This window comes from Narcine bancroftii, chromosome 9, assembly GCF_036971445.1.
Source record: "Narcine bancroftii isolate sNarBan1 chromosome 9, sNarBan1.hap1, whole genome shotgun sequence".
Taxonomy (NCBI): domain Eukaryota; kingdom Metazoa; phylum Chordata; class Chondrichthyes; order Torpediniformes; family Narcinidae; genus Narcine; species Narcine bancroftii.
In genome coordinates, this window is record NC_091477.1 from 114181600 (window position 1) to 114199446 (window position 17847).

The window sequence follows — 17847 nt, forward strand, 5'->3', positions numbered from 1 at the left end:
TGTGATGGTGTGGCCCAGGAACTGCGTGGACTCTTTCCCGAACTGGCACTTGGTTGATGGCAAGGCCAAAGTCGGCCAGTCGGGAGAAAAGGGCACATAGGTGGGCCTTGTGTTACGCCCGGTCCTTGCAGGCGACAAGGATATTGTCCAAATAAATAAAGACGAAATCCAAGTCTCTGCCCACAGAGTCCAAGAGGCGCTGGAAGGTCTGAGCGGCATTCTAGAGGCTGAACTGCATACGCAGGAATTCGAACAAGCCAAAGGGGGTGATGATGGCCGTCTTGGGTATGTCCTCAGGGTGCACCGGGATCTGGTGATATCCACGCACTAGATCAACCTTGGAGAAGACCCTCGCGCCGTGCAGGTTGGCCATAAAGTCTTGGATGTGAGGGATGGGGTAACGGTCAGGAACGGTAGCCTCGTTGAGCCGTTGATAGTCTCCGCAGGAACGCCAGCCTCCAGAGGCTTTCGGGACCAGGTGCAGTTGTGAGGCCCACAGGCTGTCAGACCGCTGAATGATCCCCAGCTCCAACGGATGCGAAAACTCTTCCTTTGCTACCTGGAGCTTGTCAGGCTGGAGCCAGCGTGCCTTAACTTGAACTGGTGGGCCCTGGGTGGGGATGTGATGGAACATCCCGTGGCACGGCGAGGCAGCGGAGAACTGTGGCTTGAGTAGTGTCAGGAACTTGTCCAGGATTCACTGGAACTCATCTCTGGGCGTGCTGATCGTGGCCATCCGCGGTTGCTCCGAGCGGGAGGCGTTGAGGCAAATGGCCTGGAAGGTACGGGCGTCCACCAGCCGCCTACCTCGAAGGTCCATCAGAAGTCCGTGTGCGAGGAGAAAGTCTGTACCAGGATGGCAGTTGGGAGGGACGAGATGGTGAACCTCCACGCGAAATTCCGTTGGTCGATCTGGAAGTGGACTGTCTTGTCTCCATACGTACGGATTGTCGTTGCGTTGGCCACACTGAGGGGAGGTCCACATGGTCGGTTCCTGGACTCGACGGCCATGGCCGGGATAATGCTGATCTGGGCTCCAGTGTCAACTAGGAACTGCAGGCCACTGACTGAGTCCCGCAGTTAGAGGAGGCTGTGTTGTTGGCCAGCCGCTCTAGCCATTAACAGTGGCTGACCTGGTCGTTTCCCTGGAACGAGCAGGGCTGACGACACTTCCGAGCCTTGGCTCTCCAATGCTGGTGGTAGAAGCAGAGGTCTGAAGCAGATGCTGTGGTTATGCTCTTTGGGGGCTCCTGCAGGGACCGGGAGGGCAGGCTTGGCATGGTCATGCCCGTGCCTCATGACCTGATGACCTGCTGGACCACTGAGCCCTCTGGGAATCGTGCAAGCCATAGCTCTTGGGCTTTCTGGGCGACCTTCTTCAGGTCGGTGAAGCTCTCCTGGACTAGCAGCGGCCGGATGTCCCTGAGCATATGTTTGAGGAAGATGAGCTCGAAGAGTGGGCAGTTGGTGTGCTCACCTATGAGCACGAGCATCGCGTCCATCAGCTTCATCAGGCACCTGTCCCCCAGAGCTTCGAGGTGCAGCATCCAAGCGGCACGCTGGTGTCTGGACAGTCCAAGGGACCCGGAAAGCACTCGCTTGATGGTCTCGTATTTGTCCTCGGCGGGTGGGTACTGAACAAGTTGCAGCACGCGTCTGGCGGTGGCCTGGTCCAGGGAAGTGACCACATGGTAGAATTTGGTCGTGTCGGGCGAAATCTGGCGGAGGTGAAACTGAGCCTCCGCTTGGCCAAACCAGGTCTCCGGCTCCTGAACCCAGAATTTAGGCAGTTTTACGGCTATAGCGCTGATCCCAGGCTCGCTCATGATGGGTTCAAAGATGTTTGAACCAGTCGGGGTCACCAATTGTAGCGGCAGCTACACTGGTCCTTCAATAATACGCACACAACCAGATGGGTTGAGCTCAGTGAGCAGACTCTTTATTTGCAGGCTGTTGGGCTGCACTTATACTACCGGCCCGGACCTGGCTGAGAACCATGCTGTAGGGTACTGACGTCACCCTGGCGTCACGTGGTCCCCCAGCGCAATTTTTTGAGCCCCGTGCTGGGAGGAAGGGAAACCCCCAACAGCGCCATTTTGGCTGGCTGCCCCACCGCGTGGCTTACAAGTGGGGTCGGTTCGCCTGCCTTGTGGTGAGCCGCCACAACAGAATCATTTTCCAAATTGCTCCCAGCACACAGTTCTCAGTAGCAAGCATACTTTAAGCCTGTACAAATGCTTTCCATGACAAACTGAAGGGAAGCCTAGGACAATTAATTAACCATTTCCTGGACCATGTTGCAAATCTTTACCTCCGTGTACGTACCTCTTGCCTGCGTCAACAAGAAAAGTAAGATTTCAAACTTCCTTATCTTCAACAATTATCAAAAGCCCGAGAAGAAGTGCGACAACAGCCTCTTGCTTGTTACCAGCATAACTTGTTCAGTTGTGGGCATAATTAAACACACGTGTGGATTATCAACATCACATGAGCTCTTACAAAGGATGCTGGAAGGAATGTGGGCAGTGTGATGTAACTGGACACAACACCCCCAACAGGGAATTGACATTTGCTCATTGTTTTTGACACACACTTGGAAAACTGGTTCTGGTCACAAGTGCAGCACATCAGATATGAGCTGACACACATTCTTGAATTTATTCCCACCAAAAACAAACAAGAGACCTGTGTGAACATCTCGAAGGATCTGTTTTGGAGCCTTCATGTTCATGCAATCACAAAGGTTTGCCAGCAGCTATACTTTGTGAGGTGTTTGATGAGATTTGGTATGTCACCAAAGCCTCTCGTAAACTTCTACAGAGCGCTGTGTCACTTGCTAAGCTTTTCTAGCATTTTTGTGTGAAGTACAATCACAGACTTTCTGGTTTAACTCTCGATATCTATCCTGTATTCCAAAATCCATTTCCTATTATTCGGTTAATGATGGAGACGTCATCAGTGAATTTATAGATTACTTTGGAGCCAAACTTAGCCTAAATGCAGAAGGAGTACAGCAGGAGACCAAGCACGCAGCCTCGAGGTGCCAGTGTCAGCACGAAGGCGGTGCTGCCGATCACACTGATTCGCCTACTGATTGATGAAGTAGAGGACACAGACGCAGGGGGATGATGGTTCAATATTCAAGTTTCTTTTATTGACATGTAATAAAACAGAAAATGCAATATTACAAAAGATTCACCAAAGATTCGCCATCAGCAGAACTTGCCCGGGGCCCTTTACAGTCAGGGAAAAGAGAAGCAAACGAGAGTCCTCTCCAGAGTGTCCATAGATTCACCTCCAGTACTTCCGCAGCCACACAGCCTTCAGTCTAAACCATCGTAACCCAAACTGTAGATTCAATCCTCTGAATCGATCAGGAAACCTCCAGTGCCCTCGCCATCCTCTTGCATCCCGATTCTTTCAGCCAGACTCAAGCCAGTGTACAGCAGTCCATAGCTTGGTGTGAATCTCTCAACTGCAGCCTGTGTGTTCTTCAACCGCAGAGCTGCTCACTGGCAGGGTGCAGTGCTAATTTTTTGGGGTACCAGAGATCACCAAAAACGCAACAAGGAGGTGCTGGAGTGGCGCTCTGGTGAGCTCCAGCAGCACTGCAGCCCTGCTCACTGGTCCACCGCTGTGGTCACCTCCTCTGCTTCTCCTTCTCAAACTGGGGATGCTCTCCCTTTTTTATGGTGCCCTTCCCCAGTTCTCTGCTTCCCAAGAGTCTGCAACCCCCTGGAGGCCACTGCCGAGCACAGGTGCTGCCATCTTGGGCCCAGGCCCTGTGGTCGTAGGATTTTAAAATCAACCACCATCAGCTCCTTTAACAAGTTGATTAAAGCCTGTGCAGAGCTGATAGCAGTCGGACTGGGGGGTTGGATCCCGGCGGGGGAGCACTTTGCCTCCACTACCTGTGCCAGTGGCAGCGCAGTTGCTGTAACGGCAGCATTTTTTTTGGTGTTGAACACTGAGCAGTAGTCAATGAACAACAACCTGATGTAGGTGTTTCCATGGCCAAGGTGATCTCACACAGAGTGAAGGAGCAGTGACCTGGCACCAAGACACAGAGTCATACAGCAAGGAGACCAGCCTTTTGGTCCAGCTTGTAAATAATTTATAATTTTACAAATAATAAAACCTTTATTAAAAAGCTAAATAATAGTACACACACAAGTTTCTTCCCACTGAAGTCTTGGCCTTATAATTAGAATAAATAGCAAGATCCTTATGGTAAGTGTGGGTCTCGGAGAGAATTTTTAACCGCATTCTCTACATCAGCCCTTCTCAGTGGGGGCCTGGGAGGGGGCAATAACACATTTACATTTGCTTTCTTTTCACCTCGCATAACAAATATTTGTAATTTATTCTTATTTATCTGGTCAGTAGGAGGGAAGTACAGAAGAAACCAAATTGACTGCTTCACAGGGAAGGTGGGCCAATAACCATGAGCAGAGTCCTGGGGGCTGGAGTGGGGCGAGGTGGGGGGGGTGGCTGAATAAAGGTTGAGAATGGTATCTTGCATAGGACACCCAATGTTTTAAGAAAGGACGAAGAGGCGATTTACTAAAATGATTCCAGGGTATTTCTCAGTTCTATATTTTATTATTATTCTTTTAAAAAATTTAGACATACGGCACGGTATCACACGGTTTCAGCCCACACGTCCATGCTGCCCAATTATACCCAAATGGTTAACACCCCTGGTGGCCTTGTTTGGGATGGGTGAACAAAAGTTAGTGAAAATGTCTCTACCTCAACATCATATATTATTAACCTTTGCCTCTCTTATTGCGGGGTGAGTCATTTTGATCAGATGGAAAGATGCCGCCTCGCACACTTATAATCAATAGTCATATTTAACTTTGGAGAAAAGTAGATGTTCAGCAAGTGCTTTAAATTTAAATTTTTCAAATCTTTGGGGCTCCTTTCTTTTCCTTTCCATTCACATCCCACTTTAAATATTAAGGGATGACTTAAGGTGGGATGTGGGTGGAAAGGAAAAGTTTTGAAAAACACTGTTCTAATTGCAACTCATTGACTCAGGATGTGCACGGTTTCATAACCTCAAAGGAAATGGGCCAGTGACAGTTTTTCTCAAGCAAAATATTTCAGTAACAATTGAGTCAAGAGCAGTGATTCTCAACCTTCGCTTCCCACCCACATAGCACCAAAAAGCAATCCCTGACTAATCACAGAGCACCGATGGCATTAGGGATGACTTAAAGTGGTACATGAATAAAAAGAAAAAAGTTGAGAACCACTGCTTTAATGGTAATGGTAATGAAGTAATCACACAAACTCAAAACGGTCAACCAGTTTACCTATCTCGGCTGCACCATTTCATCAGATGCAAGGATCGACAATGAGATAGACAACAGACTCGCCAAGGCAAATAGCGCCTTTGGAAGACTACACAAAAGAGTCTGGAAAAACAACCAACTGAAAAACCTCACAAAGATAAGCGTATACAGAGCCGTTGTCATACCCACACTCCTGTTCGGCTCCGAATCATGGGTCCTCTACCGGCACCACCTACGGCTCCTAGAACGCTTCCACCAGCGTTGTCTCCGCTCCATCCTCAACATCCATTGGAGCGCTTTCATCCCTAACGTCGAAGTACTCGAGATGGCAGAGGTCGACAGCATCGTGTCCACGCTGCTGAAGATCCAGCTGCGCTGGATGGGTCACGTCTCCAGAATGGAGGACCATCGCCTTCCCAAGATCGTGTTATATGGCGAGCTCTCCACTGGCCACCGTGACAGAGGTGCACCAAAGAAAAGGTACAAGGACTGCCTAAAGAAATCTCTTAGTGCCTGCCCCATTGACCACCGCCAGTGGGCTGATAACGCCTCAAACCGTGCATCTTGGCGCCTCACAGTTTGGCGGGCAGCAACCTCCTTTGAAGAAGACCGCAGAGCCCACCTCACTGACAAAAGGCAAAGGAGGAAAAACCCAACACCCAACCCCAACCCACCAATTTTCCCCTGCAACCGCTGCAACCGTGTCTGCCTGTCCCGCATCGGACTTGTCAGCCACAAACGAGCCTGCAGCTGACGTGGACTTTTTACCCCCTCCATAAATCTTCGTCCGCGAAGCCAAGCCAAAGAATCTGTGGTTCTCGTGGATTTGAGTTTCTTTTTATTTTTACATTATATTAGCCATGCAATTTTGGAATGGTTTGGATTCTAAAATTATTTTTATTATTTTTGATATTTTTCTTTGAGTAGAGTGTTGAATAATGGAAAATCTTTTCTGTTATAGTAAGTTGGCTTACTTTTTTACAGCTTCATTCTTTTTTTTGTATGTATTCCTATATAAAAATCTAATAAAAATATTGAAAAAGACTTATATCCCTGGTACATTTTTGAAGGGTGGGAGGAAACTGGAGCACCTGGAGGAAACCCACGCAGGTAGGGGAGAAGGTACAAACATCCTTACAGTCAGTGCGGGATTCGAATCCCGGTCCCAGTCACTGCAGTGTTGCGCTAACCGCTACACTAACTGAGCTGCCCTAAAACATGAGGCCATTCAGAAAAATCACGAGATCCCACTTATTTCCCTGTAACCTATTCTTTCACCCCAGCTCTATAAAAGGTAATTTCCAGTGACTAATTGATCTACAAACCAATACATCTTTGGGATTTAGGAGGAAACCAGAGCACCCAGGGGACAAACAACTAGCAAACTCCTCACAAAGAGCAGTGGAGAACAAGAAGCTGTAAGACAGCAGTACTACCCACTGCTCCTCTTTCAGATTTCACCAGGTCTTTGCTCTGGGGAAGACTCTGGAGGCCAGAGTTTGGCAGCACACACTAGGTCACTGAGCCCATTAAAAAATCAAATAGCTTGAATGAAGTAGAGAACTGCTTCTGTAGCGGAAAAGATCTGTAACCAGTTACGGGCTCAGGGTAATCGGGAATAGGCTGTTCAATGTATACAGCCATGTTAAGATGCAGAATCCACTGCTCGAAGCAATGTTTAAAAACTTTCAAGTGGGATTTGAGTCAAAATTGGTAAGTCCATGGAAAAAGAATGGAGGGAAGTGGGACCAACTTATTAACAATGTCATTGTCAAGATGAGCTGAATGATCAGCTTCTGCATTGTACCTTTCATTCATAGGACAATTGCAATGGCTGCCCTAATTTCCTTTTTAACTGAAGTGCAGGTAGTCCTCAACTTACAAACTATGCGAGTTACGTCACCCACACATACTACCGAAATTTTAAAAAAATACTTTACGTGTTCTCAGATTCTTCATTAAAGGTTCATTTGTTGAAAATCTTTTCAATTTCCAGAGATGGTGGTGGAGGCTGAAACATTAGGAGATGTACAGGTAATACTACATTTAGAATGTAGCATAGATGAAATTATTAACTTTGTCTACCATAAAACAGGCAAATCTGACGACCAATCCTTCAGTCCCAATTACAGTTGTAAGTTCAGGACAACCTGTACGCCAACATCTTTTTTCTGCAATGGACTAATTTAAAGTAACATAGAAATTGTTTGTATAAGCATTACATTGCAAATGATTCTCACGGGTGATCCAATGCACTTGAGTTCCAGGCAGTCGCTGCTGCTCAGCTGATAGCTGATGCCTCCAGTCACCCTTTACTTTGGATAGCCACTTGACAATAAACCTTGTATGTTGCTCACACATGTGCTGCACATGAGAGGCCCACATCGGAGCTTCAGGACAACTCTGCCAGACTCTTTTGGAATACAGCAGATGCATCTCAGAGTTGCAAGTCTACAAATCTCCAGTGAGACAACACTTGGTGTGTTCTATTCAGTTCTGGTCACCTCATTGCAGGAAAGATGTGGAAGCTATGGAGAGGGTGCAGAAGAAATTTACCAGGATGTTGACTGGATTTGAAAATGTATCTTAAGAGGGAAGATTAGCAGAGCTAGGACTTTTCTCTTTGGAGTGATGAAGGATGAGGTATGAGAGGTGACTTGTTAGATTTCAACAGATTCAGAGAGGCACGGGTAGGGTAGACAGCCAACGACTTTTTCCCAGGGAAGGAATAGCAAATAGCAGAGGACATATGTACAAAGTGAAGGGTGGGACATTTAGGGGAGACATCAGGGACAAAATTTTCATACAGAGAATTGTGTATGAAATGCCTTGGCCAGAGATGGCGGTGGAGGCTGTAACATTAGGAGATGTACAAGGTTTCATATTGTCATGTAATACTGCATTTAGAATGTAGCATACATGAAATTCTTTAACATTGTCTACTGTTAGGAGGATAGAGAGTCGCCATTTTGTCCAGCACCCTTCACAGAGATAAGGCCCCAGTGAAGAATGAAATCGTGATCCCTGGTTTACAAGGCCAGTGTTCTAACCACTGAGCTTTCATGCCCAAGAGATTCTTAGATGGGCACATGGATGAAAGAAAAAAAATAAAGAGGGTTACGAGGTAGGATGGCTTTAGTATTTTTTTGGTAGGAATATGTAGACCAGCACAACATCGAGGACCAGAAGGCCTGTACTGTGCTGTAATGTTTTTAATGGAACTGGGAAGATCATACTTGAGAAACGTGACATTATTACGATCAGTGATACAATTCTGATGACACAGGATCTAGAGTGAGGCTAGCCCCCTAATTGGAGACAAGACTGCTTGCAGATTCTGGCATCTGCAGCACTAAACTCCCACTTCCTAAGTATATACCAGTACGTTAATACCTCTGGAGGACCTGTCTTGTTGTCGGGACAAGACTACTCCTGTGACGGAAAGCCTGGTATTCTGCGTAAAACCGGATTCTGAGAGTACAAGTAGGTTAGGACATTGCCTGTTTCATCTGCAGATGCTTTTACTATTTAGGATCAGTGGTAGATTTTTTTAGAGAAAGATTTTACAAGTTCAGTTGAGCCTCATGTGGAAAATTGTAGCCAGGAGTAGCAGATATAAAATACTTCAAAGGATTTTCTTTAAAGAGTTACATTGGCTTACAAGATGAATTTGCAAGCTTATGAATGCAAGGTACGGATTAAGTTGAACAATTATGTGTCAATATTCACGCTGGATCAGTTGAGAGAATATGCTGATCAAGTGGGAGCATTGAATCTGGATGCAGAGGCAAAATTCAGAAAGGATAATCCTTGGTTTTCTTTTCCAATTTCATCCTTTTCTGGTAATATCCCCCTCCAAAACTCTCTTAGTTCACATGTAAACAGATATTCCTTGGCAAATTTCTAAACTATTTCCATCCATTTGTTTCAAATTCCATATGGTAACAATGGAATCTTTAAAACAAAGGCACTGGAAGTTTTCAATAAAGAATAAAACAGACATATGACCAAACACTGATTAAAAAAACAGTATGATCAAAGCCACTGATAAAATCTGAATTTCCCAACATCTACAGCGTTTTGTCCTGTTTTGTGAAACAAATAAAGGAAATGACTTTACTCTGTGGCATTTTTTTTAAATGAATGGCAGCAACAGCGATTTAATCTCTTTATTGAGATCGAAAAGTTAAATAATTCACAACAGCTGCCGAAAAGGTCTGATTAAGAGAAGGATGCAACTTCCATTCAGCTAAAAATAGCCATTCTTGCGAATATCCGCACACTGCTTCTTAAAAGCTCAAGAAATAGGAGTAAATCATGTGACTTCTGACGTTTGCTCCTCTATTCAGTGAGATCCTGACGCCCCCCCCGCCCCCCCCCATATGGGGCCATGGCACATTTAAGTAAAAGCCTTGATTTCACCTCACATAACACAAATATTTTAATGTCGAAGGCAAGTATGGAAGAAACCAAAACTCGACTGCTTCACAGGGAAGGGGGCCTATAAAAAGTTGGGCAGAGTCATGGTTGGGGGGGGGGTGGGGAGGGCACAGCTGAAAAAAGATTGAGAATAGCTGCCAACACATATATATACTTTTATTTCCCTTGGTATCACAAATTGTATTGATCTCAGCCTTGAATATATGCAATGACCAAGCATTAATCGATCCACATAAAAAACATAATTAATCTCAATCTGAAACAATTAATTTCTTATTTGAGATATTACTAAATTATAGCTGGAGAATATCTCCATATATTTTCAGACAGATGAGAACAAGTAGGAAGAGAACATGGGGAACAGGAGACAGGGGGGGGGGGGGGCGGCGGAATTAAAGAGTTTACGTGAAAGAGTGGATCAGAAGGAGAGGGAAAGTACAGAGGAAGTGTGGGTGACCTGAAGGTGGAGAATTCGATGTTCATACCAGTGGGTTGTAGACTACCCTTGCTGGAGCTTGCGTGTGGCTCCACCAGTCTATCAACCCTTCCTTCCCTGGATCCACCTAGAGCTGCCTCCCCTCACATCTTTATACTGGCTAATTCCCCACTCCACTCTCATTCGTGATGTAGGGACTTAATCCAAACCATCCTTTTGCCTCCATAGATGCTGCTTCACCTGTCAAGTGTTGCCAGATTGTTTTTAAAATAAGGTGGAGTGCATTGAAAAAGAGAAAATGCTGAAAATGTGCCTTATTGTGCTCATGAGGAACATGGAAAAGATATGAGTCAGACAATTTAATTACATTGGAGTAAAATTATAAAGTAACAAAGTGAGTCGCAAATGACCCCCATAACTTCCGGAATCTTGTATCTGAATAACAAATCTGTTCCATGATCAAACAGGACATGATATCGCGCAACCACTGAGCATGAGTGGTTAAGTAAAAATCACATGCCTCGCCAAATGAGAGGGAAAAGAAATGGCGCGACTCTGAACCAGAGATAAACAAGAATCATTCCCTCCTGTTGTGCCGAAGAGGCCACCAAAGGATTCGGTGTTGAATCTATATTGAAAATTTTTGACGAAGGATGGAAAACCTCTCTCCAGTACTTTTCGAGACTAGGACTAATCCAGAACATATGAATTAATGACGCTTCTCCGCTTTTACACCAGGGAGTCACACCAGGAAGTTATAGCAACACAAGAGCAAGACAATTTAGCCGGAGACAAATGCACTCCATGTACCACTTTAAGAGGAAATGTCGAGCACATAACAAAGAGGACGGTTGTGTGGCAATCCACGACTGATATAGTCAGATTTAAATCCTGTTCCCAAGCATTTTTGATTTTAATTAACACAGTCTGAATTAAACATAACAATTTCTCATAAATATTAAACCTTTACGAGAAGTCACAAAACTAAAAAAAAATCTCATCTACAAAATTTAATTCAGACTCTGGGAAACCAAAAACTTTAGATTCTGCTATTAGGCAGTCAACATACGAAGTTCTACCTACTCGTCCTTTTATCATAATCATTCTGACTGCCCATTATGAATATCAATACAGCTGTATTTCACCCCCTCCCAAATTTTATTAAATTCAGCTCTTCTGGTCTATTCACTTCCATTCTTAATCAAAATTAATAGATAATCCAACTGTTAAATATTCCACGAGAATTTGGGCACAGTTTAGAAAACATTTTGCATTTCAGACTTTTTTTCTCTCTCTCAAGTCCTATCATACCCCATCACTTTTTTTCCAACCCTCTTTAAAGGAGGATATTTCTCAGAGATGGTATCAAGAGGGTATTACTGGAAGCTTTAAGGACCTGTTCATCGGTGGGCAGTTTGCACCATTTAACTTGCCCCAATCTATTTGCAGATCGGGCATTTCCTGGAATCTGTGAACATTGACATCTCTCTTTCACTTCCCCTCTGGCTGATGGCCCAGGACAGTGATTGAATTTAGATGATTGCGCTCAGTGCATCTGCGTGTTCTGCAAGAATAAACATCTTCATCACCGTTTAAAACACAGCCTCAGTGACGAGGGATTTTCAGAAATGTTTGCATTATCCTCACGTTGGCCAGTTCTTGATGATGTATTTTCTTTTAAGGAGTACCCATTCTCCAGCGTCCATTTCAGAAAGTTTAAACCAGTGGCTCAACCCGAGTCGGTTTCACCCAAGAGAGGTCTTTTCAGGAGTGGTTTCTGAGAGCGGGGACCAGTCGCGAACCTACCCCGTTATCGTTGAAATCCCTCCGGGGCTGGGGCTGGAGCTGGAGCGAGAATCAGTCCTTACCTTGGGGGCTGGGGCGAGAATCAGTCCTTACTTTGGGGGCTGGGGCGAGAATCAGTCATTACCTTGGGGGCTGGGGCGAGAATCCGTCCGTACTTTGGGGGCTGGGGTGAGAATCAGTCATTACCTTGGGGGCTGGGGCGAGAATCAGTCATTACCTTGGGGGCTGGGGCGAGAATCAGTCATTACCTTGGGGGCTGGGGCGAGAATCCGTCCGTACTTTGGGGGCTGGGGTGAGAATCAGTCATTACCTTGGGGGCTGGGGCGAGAATCAGTCATTACCTTGGGGGCTGGGGCGAGAATCAGTCATTACCTTGGGGGCTGGGGCGAGAATCAGTCCTTACTTTGGGGGCTGGGGCGAGAATCCGTCCGTACTTTGGGGGCTGGGGCGAGAATCAGTCATTACCTTGGGGGCTGGGGTGAGAATCAGTCCTTACTTTGGGGGCTGGGGCGAGAATCCGTCCTTACCTTGCAGACCCAATCCCGTGCGAACGGACGGACGTCCCGATCAGACTACACCCGTCCCACTTGTTGATCGGATGTGGTTTAGGTGGGCGGTGTTTGCAGCATAGAATTTCCACCGGGCGGGGACGGGGGGCTGGATCGAGATTGAGGAAGTCAGCGGGCTTCGCATTTGACTTAATCGTCAACTGGTGACAACCTGGTCTTCGGGGTGGGGAGCAAGAAGACTGGGGGAACAGGGCGTTGAGCAGTGAAACTTGTGGCTCCAAGTACCAGGGAATTTTGGAGCTGAATCTAAAGGTGCCATCAATAGAAATACTATCCGCTAACAAAAGAAGCGGAGCCCTAAGGCATCATGTTAACGATGAAAACGTGATCAGTCCATTCAGGAATCGTTCGTGCAAATTTTATACCACTGTTTAAAGAGAGAGAGAAATAAACCCTTACACCAACAACTGGGGTAAGGGAAAAGCTTGGAGTTTAAACTCCTGTGGTCTGATTCCAACTGTGTACATTACTTTCGATTATTTTATCTTTTAGTTTCATTTTCTTGGTTAAGTTGTGAGCAGGACTCTGGTATATTTGGGTCCCTGCCAGCTAATTCCTCGTATATTGAAGAAGGGCTCAGGCTCAAAACGTCTGCTGTTCCTCCCCAGCATTTGTGTTTTTACTACAATCATAGCATCTGCAGACTTTCGAGATTCGCCCCATACAACCAAGTTGTCTTCCTAAGCTGGTCCAAATAGGCCCATGTCCTCCCAGACCTTTCCTATCCATGGAAGTGTTGTTTAAACATTGTAATTCTACCTCCACAGAACATTACAGTACAGACCCTTCAGCCTGCAATGTTGATACAATCTATGCCATAAGTGCTCTGTGATTAGTTAAGGATTGCTTAAGGTGGGATGTGAGGGAGGGGGGAGGGGGAGGAAGTTGAGAATCACAGCTCTAGACCCAATTGTTACTGAAATATTTTACTTGAGAAAAATTGTCATGGGCCCATTTCCTTTGGAGTTATGAAACTGTGCTCATGAGTCAATTAGGGACGATTAAAACAATGGTTTTTCAACCCTTTTCTCGATCTGCACCTCTTACAATCCTGTAGACCTCTATTAAGTCACCCTCATCCTTCTTTGTCCAAAGAGAAAACCCCTCGTTCTATTAACCTTGGCTCATAAGACACCTTCTCCAATCCAGACAACATCCTGGTAAATGTCCTCTGCACCCTCTCCAAAGCATCTACATCCTTCCTGTAATGAGGCAATTAGAGCTGAACACAATATTCCAAATCTGGTCTAATTGGTGTTTTATAGAACTGTGACAATACCTCATGGTTCTTGAGCTCAATCCCCCAACTAATCATGGCCAGAATGCTGTAAGGCCTCTTAACTACCTAATCAACCTGCATGGTAAACTTAAGAGATCTATAGACTTGGTCCCCAAGATCCCTCTGTTCTTCCACACTGTTAAAAATCCTGCAATTAACGCTGACTCTATCTTCAAGTTCGGCATTGCAAAAATGCATCACTTCACACTTATCTGGATTGAACTCCATCTGCCACTTCTCCAAATTCGGCATTCTGTCTATAACCTGTTGTAACCCATAAGAACCTTCTGCCAGAAAGTTCTTGTAGGTTACAACACCTCCAACCTTTGCATCATCTGCAAACTTACTGATCCATCCTTCTTTGTTCAGGTCATTTATAAAAATCACCAAGAGTCCCAGAACAGATCTTTGTGGAACTCCACTAGTCACTGACCTCCAGGCAGAATACATTCCATCTACTACTAACCTCTGCTTTCTGCAGGGAAGCCAATTCTGAATACAAACTTCCATTGATCCTGTGGCTCTCGACTTTCTGAATAGGTCTACCATGGGGGACCTTGTCAAGTGCCCTAATAAAATCCATATACACTACATCTCTTCCCTACCATCAATTTTTTTTGTTATTTCCTCAAAAAACTCAGTTAGGCTCATGAGGCATGTTGGGCAGTGTTATAAAAAATTTATCATCTGGATGGAGCTTTTGTCACTTATTGAACAAACAGCGACATTAGCTTTCAGTGTTAAACAATACTGGTACATTTTCACTCAGGGATCCTCACTGTACTATTGCAATTATATAAAGTGATGGAACAAACACAGATCTCTTTTGCACTCCTCCATCAGATTCAGTTCTCAAAGCACTACGTGTTGCTTTTCGCCCGCAGATAGTCATGAAGTGAAGTGATAACAAGCTGGCACATGTTTGCTGGCTCTAATTCTGGACGGCTCCTCCCTCCCGCACAAGTGCACATTCATACTTCCCTTTTTAAAAGCTATGGTATCATTGTTAATTCTACAACTTTAAATTTTAAAATCCATTTTTTTGTTTTTATTTTTTACCTACTAATTTTTGATCCATCTTTCCTTTGAGTCTTTTGGCTGAAAAAAAAAACTATTTGCTTGCCTCTGACCCTTACTGAGATAAGGTAGAACCACATTGTAGGGTAGCAAATCTCATTTCCTGCACACAACAGCTGTAATCAACTCGATTTGTAGGATGATATCAATACACTTCAGTCCAAAAAGAAATCTGCAGGAATGTTTATTTATTCTGCCCACAAATCCAATAGCCTTTTGGGTGAAACCTCATTTAATGCTCAGTTCATTACTGATTAAGCCCCTTCTCTGCTATAGGTATTGACCTATCTGTAGGCAGTTCATTAAAGTGCCACGTCAAGGGATTACCTTCCAAACATTGGTTCGACAAGAATTTAAACCATGAAGTGAGAGGGTTGCTTTGAACTTAACCTAAGGAAGTTTCCAAATTAAAAAGGCAATCTTGGGCCACAATCAGCCCAACGGGAGGGTACATTCCAACCCGCAAGGGGTAAACATTGTTCAGCAACCTGTGCAGCAGCTTCTAATTTCCAACAGGTAGGCAACGAAATGGGACATAAATGTCAAAGTTCTTGCTTCCTAAATGCTGAAGTTCTTCCAGAATCTCTAAAAAGGTCAAATTAATTAATCAAGTTAATTTTTATAAAGCACAGAATTCATCAAGAATACATTCATTAATCTCATTATAGATTCAGTAAGTTTAGATCAGAACTACTAGTCTCTATTTTTATTCAGATTGAAAGTGTGGCCAATGGAATGTTGAGCTCTTCAGGACTTGTGCTTTGAGTCTCTGACTGTTCCAATTACCGGGCTCTTTGGCCTTAATTTGTCCTTCAGTCATTTCTGCCTTGCCTTCTCATTCACTTACAGCTACTGCTCTAAAAAATCAAAACATCTTGCCACTTCCAAAGGATATTTTCCCAATACATTACCTTTGTTTCTCCCTCCACTGGTATTGACTGACACAGTAAATATATACAATTTTTTTTTCTGATATGCAAAAAATTTGCCAATATCAATAGATATATCAAGACTTTTGTCTGTGACACCTTCAACATGTAACTTGCCACATCATTCATACCTTTCTTCCATTCCTTGATAAAGGGCTCAAGCCCGAAATGTTGGTTATGTATCTTTATCTTTGCACTATAAAGTGCACTCTTTGACTTGCTGTGTTTCTCCAGCATTGTTTTTACTTCAACCACGGTGTCTGCAGATTTTCGTGTTTTATGTCTAATCTTCACTTCCTCATTTCTTCCTATCCTTCGTGTTTCCTCCCTCTTACCTATCTAAACATGATTGCAGATTATCGTCATCTGCACCCAAGCCAAGCCAAGTATTTTTGAACCTGTAGCGCCGGCTACACTGCTCCTGCAATAACACATGCAACCGGATGGGTTGAGCTCAGTGAGCAGACTAGTTTATACTCCCAGATTCACTTATACTCCCAGCCCGGACCTGGCTGAGAACCGCGCTGGAGGGCGCTGACGTCATCCGGGTGTCACGTGATCCCCAAGCGCGGGTTTCTGAGCCCCGAGCTGGAAGGAAGGGAAATCCCCGACGGCGCCATTTTGGCCGGCTTACAAGTGGGGCCGGTTCGCCTGCCTTGTGGTGAGCCACCACCAACCAATGAAATTCTCCAGGAAAGACAGGCATCGAAGTAGTGTGAAATGAGTCTGGACATCGCTTTGTAATGCAATTTAAACACAAAATCGGCAGGATTTTTGGGATTGCTTCACCGTTACTGAGCTAATTGTTGATTTCTGAATTAAATTATATTTTATTTTAAATTAAATTAATTTTAAAATTAAGCTTGTGTTATGCAAATGTGCGTACTTACTCAGTGATTGGTTCCGATCTATCACTATCGAATCAGTAACTTCCAATCAGACTTTATTTTCAAAATACATGTAATCCTGCCAAGTTAAACCATGTTCATTAATAGAACAAAAATAAAGACTTGTATTTTTAAAGTTCCATTCATGATGAACCTGTACATTACAGCTTCTGGAGCCCTTGAGAAGCATAGTTAGTGTCAGGCTGAACGAAGCAACTACTGTACGACACAATTAACAGAAAATGTTACGTTATTTTAAAAAAAATGTTGCTCTGAACACAGTAGAAGTTGATTTCGGCCACACCATCCATTTACACTTAATTAACCAACACTGTAACGGTTACTGTAGCTGTTAGCACAACAGTGTTACAGCAACAGTGATCTGGACCAGGGTTAAAATCCCGCTCTGGCTCTAAAGGGTTTGCACATTCTCCCCGTGTCTGTGTGGGTTTTCCCCGGGGGCTCCGGTTTCCTTTCACCATTCAAAATGTGCTGGGGGTTGTAGAGTAATTGGGTGGCATGGGCTCGTGGGCCAAAATGGCCTGTTACTGTGCTGTATGTATGTATGTATGTTCTTTTGAAGGGTGAGAGAAAACAGAGCACCCTGGGAAAACCCATTCAGGTCCCAGGGAGAACATACAAACTTCCACAACGTGGATTTGAACTCGAGTCGCTGGCGCTGTAATAGCGATACACTAACCGCTACATGAAACATGCCACCATTTTACTAGCTACTTCATGTACACTTGAAGAATGGATTAACAAGCTTCTTAAAGAGTAGCAGTTGGGACCCAGAGATGTCTAAGGGGGGAATTGTGCGCTTGAGGTGGATGAAGGCGCATTCATCATTGAATGGCATTTGCAGGGAAGAAAGATTCTGAGGAGTGCACCAGGCCAGAGATTTAATGATTGCACAACTCCCAAATGCAGGGTCAGTAGAAAGTCAAATGTAGGCAGAGAATAGTTGGGCAATGAAGAGATCTGTAAACTTGGATGAGGACTTTGATCCTGAGAAACTGGGAGACTTCAGACACAGAGCCATTGGGTTACTGGAACTGGGGGAGTTGCAGAGGCCAGTTGTGCATGTGACAGAAGCTTCGATGAAGGCAGCAGTGGCAGGTAGA

The 17847-nt window shown here is 44.8% G+C and overlaps 2 protein-coding genes across 12 annotated transcripts in view; both read right to left on the bottom strand.

The window, feature by feature from the left end:
• LOC138742672 (phospholipid scramblase 2-like) overlaps window positions 1-12603 on the bottom strand; it is a 44711-nt gene extending 32108 nt beyond the window's left edge. Inside the window, exons 1-2 of one of the 2 annotated variants that reach the window (XM_069897392.1) lie at window positions 12510-12595; window positions 7241-7311 (exon numbers count right to left, since the gene is read on the bottom strand). The gene's annotated coding sequence lies outside the window, so the exon portion shown is untranslated. Of the gene's footprint in view, window positions 1-7240; window positions 7312-12509 lie in introns of both variants that reach the window. The other variant, XM_069897391.1, reaches the window with a different exon arrangement.
• Window positions 12604-15075: 2472 nt separating this feature from the next.
• The window catches only part of LOC138742673 (phospholipid scramblase 1-like), a 29739-nt gene continuing 26967 nt past the window's right edge, over window positions 15076-17847 (bottom strand). For all 10 annotated transcript variants that reach the window (XM_069897399.1, XM_069897395.1, XM_069897397.1 and 7 more), the window contains 2 exons: window positions 16727-16802; window positions 15076-15492 (listed from right to left, as the gene is read on the bottom strand). In XM_069897399.1, coding sequence (XP_069753500.1) covers window positions 16773-16802 — 30 coding nt within the window. In that variant the 3' untranslated portion in view covers window positions 15076-15492; window positions 16727-16772. The remainder of the gene's footprint in view (window positions 15493-16726; window positions 16803-17847) is intronic.